This window comes from Papio anubis, chromosome X, assembly GCF_008728515.1.
Source record: "Papio anubis isolate 15944 chromosome X, Panubis1.0, whole genome shotgun sequence".
Classification (NCBI taxonomy): Eukaryota; Metazoa; Chordata; class Mammalia; order Primates; family Cercopithecidae; genus Papio; species Papio anubis.
In genome coordinates, this window is record NC_044996.1 from 125617552 (window position 1) to 125635493 (window position 17942).

Here is a 17942-nt window from a genome sequence, read left to right on the forward strand (position 1 = left end):
AGGTTTGTTACATATGTATACTTGTGCCATGTTGCTGTGCTGCACCCATCAACTCGTCAGCACCCATCAATAAAAAGTTTCTTTACTTGGTAATTGGAATTGCATACTCTTTTAGTTGTGGATTGATTGTCTTTGAATGAACCATGTTAGTATTTGAAAAATCAGCATAAGGCCAGGAGTGGTGGTTCACACCTGTAGTCCCAGCACTTTGGGGGGCCGAAGAGAGAGGATCGCTTGAGCCCAGGAGTTGGAGACCAGCCTGGGCAACATAGCAAGACCCTACCTCTAGAAAAAAAAAAAAAAGATAAATAAACTGGGCATGGTGGTATGTGCCTGTAGTCCCAGCTACTTGGAAGGCCGAGGTGGAAGGACCACTTGAGCCTAGGAGGTCAGGGCTGCAGTGAGCTGTGATCATGCCATTGTACTCCAGCCTGGGTGTAAAAGAAAAAAAAAGCAGGGGGGCGAGAGAGAGAGAGAGAGAGAGAGAGGAGAGAGAGAGGAGAGAGAGAGAGAGGAGAGAGAGAGAGAGAATGCAGCATAAATATGCCATAAAATTAACTTCTACAAAATAATTATATTTTAAATGAGAATTGCTGGGCATACTGGTACATGCCTGTAGTCCCAGCAAATTGGGAGGCTGAGACGGAAGGATACCTCGAGCCCAGGAGTTCAATGCCAGCCTGGGCAACATAGCAAGACCCCCAACTTTAAAAAAAAAGAACAGGAAGAGAAAAAAGGAGATGAGAACAGTAGCATTATATCAGTAAGTGAGGCATGTTTGTCAATTCATAGGCTCATTTTTGCTCATGATTTGAGGCTAATATTTTCTTCTGAGAAATGTATGTATCTCTGGTATTGCTATTGAATAGCCCAACTGTGGTTTTATAACTTATAATCATAAATGTGTTCTTAAATACTTACACTTATGAAGCCTTTACACTGAGCTTGCTTAATGATTTTAGTAAATCTTAACACTTTTCAAAAGATGAATGAGTAGAATGAAGTTGGCAACTTATTTTTTTATGTTTTAGAGTTAAATAGAATATCTTATGTTACACACATACACTCCCAGCTTTAACTGAGTACCTTAGAAGATTTCTAATTTCACCATGTATGTCACTCATGGTTTTAGGAAAGCCATCTCTTTATTTATTTATTTTTGAGATGGAGTTTCACTCTTGTTGCCCAGGCTGGAGTACAATGGCACCATCTCAGTTCACTGCAACCTCTGCCTCCTGAGTTCCAGTGATTCTCCTGCCTCAGCCTCTTGAGTAGCTGGGATTACAGGCACCTGCCACCACGCCCAGCTAATTTTTGTATTTTCAGTAGACAGGGTTTCACCATATTGGCCAGGCTGGTCTCGAACCCCTGACCTCATGTGATCCACCTGCCTCGACCTCCCAAAGTGCTGGCATTACAGACATGAGCCACTGCGCCCAGCCCCATCTCTTTTTTTTTTTTTTTTTTTTTTTTGAGACAGAGTCTCGCTCTGTCGCCCAGGCTGGAGTGCAGTGGCCGAATCTCAGCTCACTGCAAGCTCCGCCTCCCGGGTTTATGCCATTCTCCTGCCTCAGCCTCCCCAGTAGCTGGGACTACAGGTGCCTGCCACCATGCCCGGCTAGTTTTTTGTATTTTTAGTAGAGATGGGGTTTCACTGTGTTAGCCAGGATGGTCTCAATCTCCTGACCTCGTGATCCACCCGTCTCGGCCTCCCAAAGTGCTAGGATTACAGGTTTGAGCCACTGCGCCCGGCCCCCATCTCTTTTTTTAAAGTGTCGATGGAATCATTTTCCTATCTCGTATATCTCCCCACCGTCAGGCTGTGCCAGGGCTTAGGTAGAGATGCTGCTTTTCTTCCTGCCTTGTGTGGCAAGTTTCTTTGCAGCAGACCTTTCAGATATTTGTCCCCAGTCACAGATGGCAGCCTGACTGTTTTCAGGGGAGCTAGTCATTGATTCTCACTCAAGGAAAATGACTGCGGCAGGCCTTCTCTTCAGTTTCAAGGTTGGGTGTCTGGTACATGGTGACTGTTTGTTTTCTTTTAGCTCTGTGCTAAACTTGGAGTTTTAGCTTGATTCTAGTTTTGCTCCATCTTTTTCAGTGACTTGGGGCTGCTGAGTGCTTACCTGATTCCTGGCTTCAGCTTATCGTTTCTATATATCATGAATCTTGCTCCATTTTGTTATGTTTTTCTTTGCCTCAGTTTGCCCAATTCCTGCTGACCACCCCATTCTTCCAGACTACATTGCTCACCAGCCCCGCTTCACAGCAAATAGAAATCAGAAATCAGGCCTTCATCACAGGACATAAGAAGTATATCCTAGAAGAAGCTACAGGCTGCTACGGGTTTCCAATCTTTAGGCCTAGGCTGTTTGTATCATCTAAAATGTAGCAGTTATAGTTAGGGTTCAGCGCTGGTCACAGCCTAACCTTCCTGTTGCCCTTCACTGCCGTCTGGCTGCATTAGCAGTGTCTCAACACACTGAATTTTTTTTTTAATTAGTATCTACTATTCTTTCAGTGTCTACTACCTGTTTTTCTTAAGCCCACCCTTCTGGATGCTGCTTCATATATCTTTCTATTGCAGCCACTTTGACATGGAGTTTTCCAATCTGGCTACTGTCAGTGCCTGCGAGCAAGCCAGAGCCAGAATTTTTATAGATTTGTGTTTGAATAAAGCCCAGCTCTGCGAGTACAGCATCAACTCAGTTACCTTACTATTAACACCCTACTCAACAGCTGGGCTCCATCTCCTAACCTTTAGAGAAAGGAATGAGGCATTGAAGCTGTTCTGTTTGTGCCAGGGTCTGAAGTAAGATACGTGAGACTAACTTGGCCTTTCAGCTGTCCGAGTAATATTGTGTACTCTGAAATCCCATTCCATGTGTATAAACTGATGGCTTAGACCTATTAGTCCATTTTATCTGAGGCCTTTGTGCCCTCAAAAAAAGAATGAAGGCCTGGAGACTCTGGTTTCTTCCAGTGTTGCTTTCCCTTTCCCTTAAATTAGGGACATTTTTGCTCAAGTAGGGTTCCTGGGTGTGAGGTACCATTTATATGACTCTTCATCCCAAGCTTTAGCATCAGAGGGAACTTTGAAGGTTCTTCCTTAGAGGGAAATCTTAGTCTGAGCAGCATCTCTGCACTGCCTTGGCTTTTTGCCCCGCTAGAAAGTTCATTCTTTTGGCAGTTATTAGACCACCACCTAGACTCATTAAGGATGCATCATTAATTAATCTAAGTTCCCTGGAACCTTCTTGAGTCTGAAATTGGATGTGAACCTACTTATTCCCATATACCTTAAAGTCCACCAGGAAGATTTAGACAGATCTTGCCTGGACTCCTCACTCCCCTGCCATATTGAAATGCTTGGGTGATCACTCATGGCTGGGAGGTCTTGCATTTCCTCATCTGTAGTACAGTCTGGTGATTGTGCCATCCTATGCCATGCACTTCCTATCTCCAACAAAAAGCAGCTTTGGGGAGTGGTGGTGGTGGTGGGGATCATAGATGTGCTCCTAATACATCTTCTACTTCCACTTACCAGAATGATGGTGGCTTCCCTAAACTGCATTGCTCTCCAGCTGCCTACAAAGTAGTCAGATTCCCAAGCAGTATAGATAAGTACAGAACGGAAATTCTTCCTCATTCATCATGTACTTGTCATATTCCATTGTGGCACCCTAAGTCCCTTTTACTGTGTTTACTTTCTCTTGGATTCTGTGCTTGGGCTGGAAGATGAAGGGGTGGGAGGAATGTCTATTACTACCTGGAATAAGGCTTGTCTTTAATCCACTAGCATTCAGAAGTACACCCAGGAAGCATCCTCTGCTCATCGTAGAAAGTTTTCAGAAACTCTTGAGAGTCTGATTATATACTAGATTGGAACAAAGAAGCTAGTAAGAATTAATGAAGTCACCTCTGGGAACATTGCCTTTGAAAAACTGTAAGTAATAGTGCATTTGGTCAGGAAGGCAAGGAGTTCCAAGGCAGTGGAGATCCAAGGAGCATTCTCCAGCAGCCCTCAGGTGCTGCGGTGCTTACCAGAGCTCTGCCCATGGATAGGAAAGGAAGAGAGAAGAAGGCATAATGACAGTGCAGGAAGGAAGTTAGAGACTGGAATTCGTGGTTTTGGGGGTTGAAAGAAACCTTGAAAGTCACGGAGTATGAAGATAGAACAGGAACCAAGATCAGCTGAATCAACAGAAATCTAGTATACACTTACCAGGTCCTTGAGCTGAAGTGTGCCAGGGTGCAAAGGAAGTGTTGTATAAGGGCATCATCGCTTTCAAGCGCTTAGGATCTGGAGTCTTCAGTTTCACTACCTACCTCTCTGCCTTCTCTGTCTTATTTGGTTTTGTCTTCCTCCGTGCATTCCTTTAAAATATAAGCATTTCCTAGTGTGATGTGATATTATTCTCTTTTCTTAATCCTCCTTCTTGTCTTGATTGCCCTTACCTCCTCCCAAGATTTCAGCCATCAGACATCTGTTGATGTCTTCAACCCTGACTACTATACAGATCTCCAGATTGTCAGCTGCCTCCCAGACACCCTCACATGGATGTCCTAAAAGCACCTCAAATTTAGCATGTTTAAAACCAAACTTGCAGCTGGGCGTGGTGGCTCACACCTGTAATCCCAGCACTTTGGGAGGCTGAGGTAGGCGGATCACCTGAGCTCAGGAGTTCGAGACCAGCCTGGCCAACATGGTGAAACCCCATCTCTACTAAAAAAATACAAAAACTTAGCCGGGCGTGGTGGTGCTCACTTGTAATCCCAGCTGCTCAGGAGGCCGAGGCACGAGATTTACTTGAACCCAGGAGGTGAAGGTAGCAGTGAGACAAGATCACATCACAGGACTCCAGCCTGGGTGACAGAGCGAGACTCTGTCTCAAAAAAAAAAAAAAAAAAAAAAAAAAAATCAAACTTGCACTGAAACATGCTGCAGCATGAAAGACTCTTAAAAATATGATGCTAAGTGACAGAAGCCAGACACAAAAGACCATATATTGTATGATTCAATTTATATGAAATGTCCAAAATGGGCAAATCTATAGGGACAGAAAGTAAATTAGTGGTTGCCAGCGACTCGGGGCTGAGGGGAAAATTGAGAGCAGGTATAGGTTATTGCTAATGGGTATAGGATTTCTTTTTAGGGTAAGAAAAATATTCTAAAGCTGATTGTGGTGATTGATGGTTGCACAACTCTGTGAATATACTAAAAGGCTACTGAATTATACACTTGAAATGGGTGAACTGTATAGTCTATGGATTACATCTCAGTAAAGCTGTTAAAAATTGTATCAGACTTGCTGTCCTCCCCCAACCACTCATTTTCCCTCAGGTCCCCTAGCGCTCGAAGCTAGCCAAGCCAAGCTAGGAACATGTCCTACTAATTCTCCCAGTTCTCCTTCCAACTTTAATGGTTTCAAGTCTTCTCATTTCTATCACTCATTCATTACTCCATTTGATTCATCCATTTTAATGGCTGCATATTATTCCACTCTATGGATGTATTAATTATTTATTTCAGTGCTCTTCAACCTTTTTGCTCCATACTCTAAAGTTTTGAAAAGTTATCTACCTTCTTGCACATTTGTAAGTTATCTAATATTTTGATCATAAATTATTGTATAGGATACAATTTATGGCATGTTATAAACACTGACAGTCTTAAAACTGTTACATTATATTTTTAAATTTCTTTGGAGGAACCTACATACCACAGGAATTCGATAACTAATACTATCAATTTTTTTTAAATACACAAATTCTTTTAACAGTGAGAAATCTTACATTGTTCCTTTTTTGCCTTGAATTTGGACTTCATTCCACTTCCTCCATATAATTTTTTTTTTTTTTTTTTTGAGATAGGGTCTCACCCTGTCACCCAGGCTGGAATGCAGTGGCACAATCTCGGCTCACTGCAACCTCCACCTCCTGGTTTCAAGTGATTCTCCTGCTTCAGCCTCCCAAGTAGCTAGGACTACAGGCACGTGCCACAATGCCTGGCTAAGTTTTTATATCTTTTGGTAGAGATGGGGTTTCACCATGTTGGCCAGGCTGGTCTCGAACCCCTGACCTCTAGTGATCTGCCCGCCTCGGCCTCCCAAAGTGCTGGGATTACAGGCATGAGCTGCTGCGCCTGGCCCCTCCATAGAATTTTATCTTTAAAAGTATTTTGTTGATCACCAAATCTATTTGGTGCGTAATGTTATTAGATTTCTGTGACTATTAAGTGTTAAATATTTCCTCTGGATTGAATTAATATTACAGTTGATCAAAATGCCATAAATATATTGTAAGTTTTGTTCAGTATTGATGAAACAAAAGAAATTTTATTGCAAATGCAATTTTTCAATTAGTTTATGTATTCATAGATACTGTTGCTAGTAGAATAATAGAGTATTCAAGTATTCTATTTTTTTAATAGATATAAGTGCTGAGAAGCCCTATTTATATGATTATATAGATGGGAATTAAGGAACTTCTATTTGTAGGAATGCCACTCAGTTCTTTGGACTCACTCTGAATTTTAGGCCAAACAAATCACGTACTGATCTATCATCAAAAAGTATTTTGAATGTTCTATCACTGATAGCTTGATTTTGTCATCCTTCAATTTTATTAAACAAAGAGCAAAGAATTGGGAACCATCTGACTTGCAGAAGTATGCTATTTATTGCTAGTTGTTAATGTTGGTTCCCTTTCTTGACACCAAACCAGTGTTTCAAATTACCCCTTTCCTGGAGGTCTGCAGGTGATACACAATACTAAGATTCAAAGTGAGAAGAAGGTGTATCTTTCTCATGTAAGGTGGGAGGTGAGGAACTAGCCTTAACCAATTGCGCAGGCAGGATAATTTTAGAATGTGAACATTGGGAATTTAATGATCTAGAAATTAATTCTCTAAAACTATCTGTACTCACATACTCCTTGAAAAGTCTTCATATACTCCTAAGGGTACACATACCCCAGTTGAACCTTTGCCGACTTACTTAACCAAGCCTCTAGTGATGACTTTGGGATAGCTTCCAGGTTTCTGTTATTTTCAGTAATACCACCTGGTCACATGGACATTTTGGTACCTTTCCATATTGCCCCTTTTACTGATTTATGGTTTCACCAGCAGTACGTGAAAGGCCTGTTTACCTACACCCTAGTTGGCACTATACATGATCAGTCTTTGTTTTCAGTTGTCAGCCTAATAACAGAAAGTAGTTCTCATTTGCCTTTCTTTGATTATTACTGGTGCAAGCATCTTTTTTATGTGTCCATTGGCCACTTGTATTTCTTTCCTCCGTTTCCTGATTTCTATACTTTGTCAGTACTTTGGGGGTGGTACTTTTTCTTATTGATTTGTAAGAGCTCTTGATCTACTGAGGGTATTAACCTGTCATACATTTTGCTGGTGTTTGTCAGCTGTTTATACTGGATTTTATATTACAGAACTTTTAGATGTTCATGAATCTGTCCAGTTTGTCCCATATGGCTTCTAGATTTCATCTCATGCTTATGCTTATAAAAATTCTTTACTGATTTATAAAATTTATAAAAATTCTTTCCTTTAAGTGGTTTATGGTTAACTTTTTTTTCTTTTTTTTTTTTTTTTTTGGAGACTGAGTCTCGCTTTTGTCCCCAGGCTGGAGTGCAATGGTGTGATCTTGGCTCACTGCAACCTCTACCTCCCGGGTTCAAGCGATTCTCCTGCCTCAGCCTCCAGAGTAGCTGGATTACAGGTGTGCGCCACCATGCCCGGCTAATTTTTGTATTTTTAGCAGAGACGGGGTTTCACCGTGTTGGCCAGGCTGGTCTCAAACTCCTGACCTCAGGTGATCCGCCCGCCTCGGCCTCCCAAAGTGCTAGGATTACAGGCGTGAGCCACCATGCCCGGCCTATAGTTAACTTTTAAACAAATTAATATTTAATCCATTTAGAATTTATTATTCATTTTATTATTTTTATTTTTTATTTATTTATTTCAAGATGGAGTTTCGCTCTGTTGCCCAGGCTGGAGTGCAATGGCGTGATCTCGGCTCACTGCAACCTCCACCTCCCGGGTTCAAGTGATTCTCCTGCCTCAGCCTCCCGAGTAGCTGGGATTACAGACACCCACTACCATGCCCAGCTAATTTTTTTATTTTTAGTAGAGATGGGTTTTCACCATATTGGCCAGGCTGATCTCGAACTCCTGACCTCAGGTGATCTGCCTGTCTTGACCTCCCAAAGTGCTGGGATTTATTAGGCATGAGCTACCATGCCTGGCCTATTTTTTATTTTTTTGAGACGGCGTCTCACTCTGGCGTCCAGGCTGGAGTGCAGTGGCATGACCTCAGCTCACTGCAGCCTCTGCCTCCCAGGTTCATGCGATCCTCCTATTTCAGCCTCCCGAGTAGCTGGGACTACAGGTATGTGCCACCCTCCTGGCTAATTTTTGTATTTTTGGTGGAGACAGGGTTTCACCATGTTGACCAGGCTGGTCTTGAACTCCTGACGTCAAGTGATCTGCCTGTCTTGGCCTCTGGAATTTATTTTATTTTTATGATATACTGTAAAATCAGGATCTAACTTTTTTCCCCAATAAATAGTTTTTTAAAACTGTTTATTGAAAATTTGTCCTTTCCCTGCTAATTGAAAATGCTGCTTTTACTATATTCTGCATTCTTATGTATCCCTGATCTGTTTTTGGAAGCTTTGGAGTCTTCTAGCTTGTTTCCTTGCTTCTTGTGATATTCTTATTTAGTCTCTTCAATCACAGTCATTGTCCTGAAACACAGATCGTATCATACCCCTCCTGCACAAACACCTTCCAAGTATTTTATTGCCTGCAAGAAAAGAGACCAAACTTGTTAGCCAGGTCTAACTCTAAGCTGTCTTACTAGCTGCATTTCCCCATGGACTCTCTGCTTTTTGGAGCATACTGTATTTTCATGTATTTGTACCTTTTTGCCTACTGTTCTCTTAGCTAGAAATAGCCTCCTGAGTCCCATTCTTTTCTTATTAAACCCTACTTTCCTTTTAAGACCCACTGTAAAGCATATCAAAGCCCCCACTTTAACTTGTGTTTCATTTAGTCTCTAATTAGTGTCATTTGCCTTCCTATTTCCCCAAATAGATTATCAAATTCTTGAGGGTGTCTCGTTAAGCTTTTTATTTTTTAAATTTTATTTATGTATTTATTTTTAGGCAGGGTCTCACTCTGTCGCCCAGGCTGGAGTGCAATGGTGTGATCACAGCTCACTGCAGCCTCCACCTCCCGGGCTTAAGTGATCCTCCCACATCAGCCTCCCAAGTAGCTGTGACTACAGATGTGTGCCGCCACACCCGGCTAATTTTTGTATTTTCTTGTAGATACGGGGTCTTGCCATGTTGGCCAGGCTGGTCTCGAACTCCTGGGTGCAAGCGATCCACCTGCCTCGGCCTCCCAAAGTGCTGGGATTACAGGTGTGAGCCACTGCACCTGGCCTCATTAGTCTTTTATCTTACCTTATTACCTTTCATATAGTCAATCTTCAGATAATGCTTATTGAATAGAGTTGAATTTATTCATACACACACATACACATCCATCCACATGCTCTAAACTGTTAGTGAACAAAAGCCATTGTGTCAGGGGTCCCTAAGACCACCCCCAGGTTTTGCTAGGACTCAGACAACTTAGCATATAGTCATTCTCATGAAAGAATACAGAGCAAAGTCAGCAAAAGAAAAAGGCATATAGGACGAAGTCCAGAGGAAACTAGGCGCAAGTTTCCAAGGATTCTCTCCCAGTGGAGTTACACAGAACATACTTAATTTCCTCATCAACGAGTTGTGACAACACATGTGATACATTATCACCCTGGGAAGTTTGCTAGAGACTCAGTACCGAGAGTTTCTTCTGGGGGCTGATCACGTAGGCATCACCTGCCAAGCACATACCCAAATTCCAGACTGCCAGGAGGAAAGCAAGTGCTCAGCATAAACCATATTATTTACACAAACAGTTTCAGCACCCATCAGTTAATGGTGGGAACCCTTTTGAAATCTAAGTTACCAGATGCTGGCCAAGGGCCATTCTGTAAGCAGGCCTTTCCAAAGATAGCAGTCAGATCTGCTCTGTTAACCGTTTTCTGCACAACCTTTTTTTTTGGTGGGGAGGGTCGGAGTCTCACTCTGTCACCCAGGCTGCAGTGCAGTGGTGCCATCTCAGCTCACTGCAACCTCCGCCTCCCAGGCTCAAGCGATTCTCTTCTCCTGTCTCAGCCTCCTGAGTAGCTGGAATTACAGGTGTGTGCCACTACAGCCAGCTAATTTTTGTATTTTTAGTAGAAGTACATGGTTTCATCATGTTGTCCAGGCTGGTCTCAAACTCCTGGCCTCAAGTGATCCGCCCACCTCAGCCTCCCAAAGTGCGGAGATTACAGGTGTGAGCCACCACGCCTGGCCAACACAACCATATTTTTGTTTTGTTTTTGAGATGGAGTTTCACTCTTATTGCCCAGGCTGGAGTGCAATGGCACGATCTCGGCTCACTGCAACCTCCACCTCCCAGGTTCAAGCGATTCTCCTGCCTCAGCCTCCTGAGTAGCTGGGATTATAGACATCCACTACCATGCTCAGCTAATTTTTTTGTATTTTTAGTAGAGACAGGGTTTCACCATGTTGGCCAGGCTGGTCGCAAACAATCATATTTTTGAAGAACTTAATTTCACAGATGGTTAATGCCTAAAGGGAAGAGAAAATCAGTATGGTAGGAATGGTCAGGAGATATATGCTAAGTACTTTCATTGATACACTCTTCTCAGAGGAGATGGATTATAAGCTGAGGCCTGGAGAAGAGCAAGACATAGAAAGGGCTAAAGCCAAAAACCCATGTTTGGCAGTAGATTGTGAGGTTGGGGAGAAATGGAGGTGTGCAAATTATAGGGGGCCCCTAAAGCTGGGCAGGATATTTACCGTTTGATGTAGTGGCACTAGGACATCTTCCTAGACTGGGGAGAAACTGGTACTTTAGGATGGCTACATAGTTAGCAGTGGGTGGGGAGGTTCTGGGGAGAAGAGATGAGGTGCAGGAAGACCAACAAGGGAACATGTGCAGTGACCCAGACGAAAACCTAGATAAGAAGTGCTCATATATCTAGTTCAGCATTCTGCTTAAAAATGGGCTTTTATGGCCAGGTGCAGTGGCTCACACCTGTAATCCCAGCATTTTGGGAGGCTGTGGTGGGTGGATCACTTGAGGCCAGGATTCAAGACCAGCCCGGGCAACATGGTAAAACCCTGTCCCTACAAAAAATACAAAAATTAGCTGGGTGTGGTAGCATGTGCCTGTAGTCCCAGCTACTCAGGAGGCTGACGCAGGAGAATCGCTTGAACCCAGGAGGCGGAGGTTGCAGTGAGCCAAGATCGCACCACTGCACTCCAGCCTGGGCAACAGATGGAGACTCCATCTCAAAAAAAAAAAAAAAAAAAAAAAAAAACAGAGGTGGGGGACGCTTCTAAATCATTGGAAGGGTGGAGGGATCAAGTGGAGATAGGTTATGAAAGAAGCTATGTCAAGGGTGAATGTAACTCAAAATAATCACACATTTAACAAGATATTTCAACTAAATTTTATTTTAGAATTATTGTAGTTAGAATTTCCTTTTAAAGTTGTAAGTAGGTAACATATTTTATTTGAAGATAAATTTATATGATTTTTATATTGTATAATGAGTAAAGAACTAGGATGCAATGAAGTCTACCTCTATTTAAAGGAATGATGTTGACAAATACATATGTGCAAGTATTTTGAACATTTCATTAACCAAAATAGAAGAATAAGAATTTTCTATCAGCACTGTTTTTTGTTTGGAATTAAACATTTCCATACTAATATAAATGCCAAAAAATAAATCAACTTTTACATTTCTTTCAGTTTTAATAGTGTAAGATCCTAGTGAAAGGTAAGGATATGTATATTAATAAATTTTTATTTTTTAATGTCCCTGAAAAATGTGCCATTCTACCATGTTTGCTCCGTTATTACTTGCATGGTCTTACGTCCAGTTTGTGGTTGGTAATTGAATATTGTGTATAGTATCACAATATAGAATCCACGTTCATTATCCTCTAATCATAGTCTTATTATTCATGTAAATTCTTCTTCCTGTATTTATTGAAGCCTTACACCTTTTTATACTGTAGTTAACCATCCAAAAGCAAGAAGGTGTTTCTCCCTCTAATAACTTTCTCTGCAGTTATCAGTCAGTTAGAAGAGCCCATGTAGTTTTAGAATTAGAGATGTAGGATGGAAAAGATAAAATACTAATTTGAGATGTGCGTGTGCAGTATCAGGCTCCATACTTGAGAGCCAAAGGTTTAAGAGTCTTGATTTTATGCCAGGGATGCCTTCACTGAAACTCACCCAAATAGCAGAATACTGTTTTCATCAATTTACTAATACAGGTGTTATCTAGCGCCATATGTTTTCTTTGTCCTATTGATTTATCATGTGATATTGCTTTGATGTGTTCTGTTGTTACTTTGCACCTTTGGGGTTCCACATACCTTTGTGGGAATCTCAGGGTGCAAGTAACACTGTATAAATGAAAATACTTTGAAAATTGCAGTGTAAACTAGCTCAGATGTTTGACACTTTGTTTGAAGTCTTTGTTTCTCTTGTTTTCTCTCAATAGGAATATACAGATGTTGCCACAGGAATCTAATCTGAAATCGTACAAATGGAAATGACACTACAGGAGAATGTTTGGGAGCATCTTTCTCTTTTTGTCAGGAGTTAGAAGTGACACTAAGGCACTAATACTGTAACTTCTTGATAAAATAACTTTATTTTTTAGTAGTGGAATGCTGCAACTTTTTTACACCTAACAATTGCTTTTAAATTACGGTATTCAATTTAAAAGTTGTATTAACTACAGTTTCCTTTGCAAAAAGTCTCAAAAGAATCACTTGACGGGCATTATTTGTTGATGCATTTTTCTCTGAGCATGGTTTCATAGAGAGAACTTCACCAAGTTATATTCAGACGTTTATATGTTGAAAGTTTTGCTTATGTAATAAAAACAAAAACAAGCATCTGAATTGTATAGTGTCTGTACATGAAAGAACTTTAAACAGTGGCCTTATGGTAGAAAATTTTATACCGGATTTTTCTTTTTCTGATGACATTTTGGCTTATAACTCAAAGTTTTCTTAAGTTTCTGAAGATCAAGGCCTATATAATTCATACATTTCATATTATAAGAAGGCAAGAGACAAGGTGCTTCAAATATTCCATCAGGTAGTTATGAGTGCACTGAATTTTTAGTAATATGTTCATTCAGTTTTTTCCCACAACTATTTGCTCTTTTCCAATTTCAAAATGCTATTGTGGAAAATATGTAAAGATTTTGTAATCTGTAGTCCATCTTATTTTTCCCTCAGGGCAAGCTTGTGCATATCATATTTTTAAAGGCTTTTTAAAAATCTGACACACAAAATCTCATATTTGAAAATTGTACTTTACTACTACAGCATTACACATTTTGCAAGCACATCTTATAGAGTGTTTACTTTTAGTTCAGTTGATATGTAGTGCGTACCTACTATGTGTAAGAGCAAATGGATGGGATTTTAAATGAAATTTTTAGGTCCCAATACCTTATTTCTTTATGTTTTCTGTGTTCTGCTTAACAGTACATATACATTCCCAATTACATTTTTGTGAAATGTTTATTTGTAATAAAATAAAATGTTGTTGCTCTTTCTGCTTAAAGAAGTTACTTGCCAGTTTGTGAGAACATTATTTTAATGTTGTATGAGACTTATAGCCTTGGATAGCACCTGTTGATGTTTAAAGCCCTGTTCTGTGCTTACAAAGACAGAGCTTTCAAAATTAAAATGTGAAGGTTGATAAGAACTTGGTTTTTCATGACTGGATGTGAAAAATCTTAGTACATTCAGTTTTCTTTTCCATATCTTTAAAAGATAGGGCAGCCTTTTCCTTAAGTGAGTTCATGATAAGGGGGGCAGGTGCACTTGATTCATTGCTAAGCAGGTAATAAATTTAGGTAGATGGCCTGTCTTGTACTGTGTACAATCTCTGTAGGTCAGGTTTTCCAAACATATTTAGCATTCCATTTATGGTAAGAAAGAAATGCATGCACACAGGTAGTATGGCAACTTTATATTGTGTTAGGTACTTATAAAATCTGTCTTAAATTTTAAAATAATTGATTTCATTTACTCCCATATTCTAGGGGACAGTTATGAGCCTTGAATATTTAATCATTTGATTGACAACTATGTATTGCACAAATACTGTACTAAAATTACAGCAATGAACAAGAAGACAAGACACATGGACCCTACCTTTATGGTACAAAGAGTCTAATAGGAAAAATGGACATTAAACAGAAATATAACTTGGTAAATGGCCTTTATAGCTCAATTTTTATTTATGATAACACATAAAGGTAAGATGGCCGATTTACTATTATTCATTCCACAACTGATTCCCTATTTGGATATTCTTTTGGCACTGTCTCAAAATGCAAAGCATGTTATCTGCAAAATACCTATGCAGAAAACATTGTGTGTATAAGATCTAAAGCCTAAAAGGAAAAACCAACTTGATAATTTAGAGTATAAAATAAGGACAGGGACCATGTCTGTCTTGTCCACCATAGTATCCCCAGCACCCAGCTTCCTATTTGACATGTGGTAAGAGTTCATTAAATATTAGTTGAATAATGAATGAATAGGGAATAATAGAATATGTTTATTAGGAACTACATGTGTAATTTTCATATGGAGGTTGAACAAAAGGTTATCCATAGCATTTTGTATTGACTTGAAAGAATTTGAATTATTGAATGCATAAGACTTGAGAAGACAAGCTTTTTTGTTTTTTTTTTTTAATAAGTCCCATACCATTGCCTCCTCCCCTTCCTCCCCTACGTGCTAGGCCCTTCGCTGGTACTGGGAAGACAAAGATAATAAGACACAGTCCCTGCTGTGAGGAAGCTCATGCACTACTAAAGAAGAGAATCACAAAAACAATGAATCACAATGTAGAGTAAGTACTTTAGTGGACATATATACAAAAAGTTGAGAGAAAAGTTGGCATTTCTGGTTCAGCATCCCCTCGTCATGTTTTTTCCTATTGGTTTCACCAACCTCAGAAGGCACTATTCTTCTGGTGGTTTTGCTGGTTTTAAAAATTGATGCATTGGGGGAAACTGGGTAAATTGTACACGGGATCTCTCTGTATTAATTTCTTTTATAGCTGCATGTGAATCTAGAGTTATTTCAATATAAATTTCAATTTGAAGAATTGCCCATAGTCTTATCACAGAGAACACTATTATAAATATTTTGGATGATACATTTTCATTTTTTTCTATTGGAAAAAAACTCGCTACATTTACGTATAACAGTTTATGTAGATGTATACTATGTACCACACTTTACCTAATAAATCCTACATTTTTGAATAGTTTTTTAAAAAAAAAAAAAAACGATGGGGATACTTCCAGGCAGAAGCAAGAAAAGTAAAGCTGGATGAGAAACTCTTATCATCTTTATTACCCAGCAAATTCAATAACCACCAGGCACAAATTCACCAAGAGCAACCAAGCAAGGAAGGAAGGAGAAGAAGCTGATGCAACAAGGTGTGGTATGACTTCATCCCTCACCCATCCCCATAAGTAGCACTGAGTAAAACAATGGAGATGACAAAAATCTTGGTAACAGTGGGCCCCAGTATGGACGAAGGCTCTGACGAGGCGACCAGGCCACGTGGAGGAGAGTCAAGGAAAACTCTTGGGACAACAAAGTCTTTGCTACCATCTCAGGACCTCAGCAGACGGGGTAAGATTCACCAGGACTAGGCATTTCCCAGGTCTTAGAGCAGCCTGGGAAAGCCAAATCCTGCAGAAGTCAGAGACACCTTTGACTGGGTCTAGTGAGTTCTGGTTCTGGACATTTAATGGGAACCTAGAAGAGAGGGGATACCCAGGTTCCCCAACAAAGTTCCATCAAATATGATGATTATGAGCTCTGAGTCCATTAAAATACAGAATGAATATTTAAGAACTGAGGAATCATAGATGTAGAATAGGATGTAAATGTTATAAATCTTGACAAAGAAGAATTAATGTACATTGACAAATTCAGACATGGAGGAGGTAAAGTGGGATAAAGACTAAGAACTAACCGTCTCATCATTCATGGCCAGGTGTCATGTCAAGTCATGTCTTAAGATTATAATATGGGGAAAAACTCTAGTGACCAACCTTAAGTTTTTCCACAATCTTTTGTTTTTTCTTGACCTTAATACAGTGGTTCTCAAAGTGTGGTCCCAGACCAGCAACATCAGCATCACCTGAGAACTTGTTAAAAATGCAGATTCTTGGCCCCACCCCAGACCTCCTGAATCAGAAACCCTGGGGGTGGGGCCAAGCAATCTGTGATTTAACAAGTCCTCCGGGGGATTCTGGCACATACTTGAGTTTGAGAAGCACTGGCTTACTTACTCCTTTTAGGAACCAATGAAGAAACATTTATCTGAAGTTCAGCAGCCCCTTCAATTTCATTCCTAATTTTTTTTCTATTGCATTCAAATAAAGTTAAATCTAAAACTTGTTAGATGGCCGGGCACGGTGGCTCATGCCTGTAATCCCAGCACTTTGGGAGGCCGAGGCGAATGGATCACTTGAGGTCAGGAGTTGGAGACCAGCCTGGCCAATATGGTGAAACCCCGTCTCTACTAAAAATACAAAAATTAGCCGGGCGCAGTAGCATGCGCCTGTAATCCCAGCTACTTGGGAGGCTGAGGCAGGAGAATCGCTTAAACCCGGGAGGCAAAGGTTGCAGTAAGCCGAGACCACGCCATTGCACTCCAGCCTGGGCGACAGAGCGAGACTCCATCTCAAAAAAGAAAATAAATAAAACTTGTTAGTATAAAAAGTTTAGGGATTCCCACCATCAATCCTGTCTGTACATATGAGTGAATTGAGAGGTCTGGAAACATACCCACCCACTGTTAACACTGTTGATTTTTTTTAATGGTGGGATTATGAGTGACTGTACTCGTCTGTATCTATCAAATATAATGAATGTTGTATCATTTTTATAAAATAAAGTCTTTCTTTTTTAAAACAGTGGTAAGAACATTTCATCCATCCATTATATATCCGCTACCAAAATCCAGATAAACAAGCTTTTACCTCTATAGGCTGGCTACTTCACTATAGTCCACTGGGGTTTTACGGCTGGCCATTCCTCCCACATCATAAAAAGTAGGTAGGCTTATTTTAAGTATGTATTGTGTTGAATTTTAAATACAAATTATTGATTTATAATATTTAACAGTAATACATAAAAAATTAAATTTGGCTGGGCATGACGTAATGCCAACACTTAAGGAGGCTGAGGCAGGTGGATTGTTTGAGCTTAGGAGTTTGAGACCAGCCTGGGCAACATGGTGAAACTCCATCTCTACAAAAAATACAAAAATTAGCTGGGTGTGGGGCCGTGCACCTGTAGTCCCACCTATTTGGGAGGCTGAGGTGGGAGGATCACTTGAGCCTGGGAGATCGAGGCTGCAGTGAGCTGTGACAGCCTGGGTGACAGAATGAGACCCTATCTCAAAAAAAAAAAATAATAATCTTACTGCTTTTCTTTTTAAAAAGAAAAACAACTTTTTTTTCCTGATCAAAAGTTGTTAAAGAAAAGACAACAGGCCCAAAATGGAACTCATGCTGAGGTTCCATATCACCAAACAGAAACCTAAGTTGTTTGCTTGGAAGATGTGACCTTCCAACAAATCAGAAGAGACAGTAGCCAAATTCCATGAAGCCAGCAAGATTTCACATCCCTGTAAGGAAAGTAACCTTGAAATGGCCACTTCTCTGTTTGTTCCTTGTTCCTGCTTTCCTCCACTTTTTTTGCCCGTAAAACTCACCCACTCTGTTTAA

General features: G+C 40.4%; 1 protein-coding gene across 9 annotated transcripts in view; it reads left to right on the plus strand.

Annotated features, from left to right (window-relative positions):
• BCLAF3 (BCLAF1 and THRAP3 family member 3) overlaps positions 1–17124 on the plus strand; it is a 74847-nt gene extending 57723 nt beyond the window's left edge. For 5 of the 9 annotated variants that reach the window (XM_021932647.2, XM_017954189.3, XM_017954193.3 and 2 more), the window contains one exon: positions 12660–15499. In XM_021932647.2, coding sequence (XP_021788339.1) covers positions 12660–12689 — 30 coding nt within the window. In that variant the 3' untranslated portion in view covers positions 12690–15499. Of the gene's footprint in view, positions 1–12659 lie in introns of all 9 variants that reach the window. The other 4 variants (XM_031660478.1, XM_009197304.4, XM_017954187.3 and 1 more) reach the window with 1 other exon arrangement.
• The last annotated feature ends 818 nt before the right edge of the window (positions 17125–17942 follow it).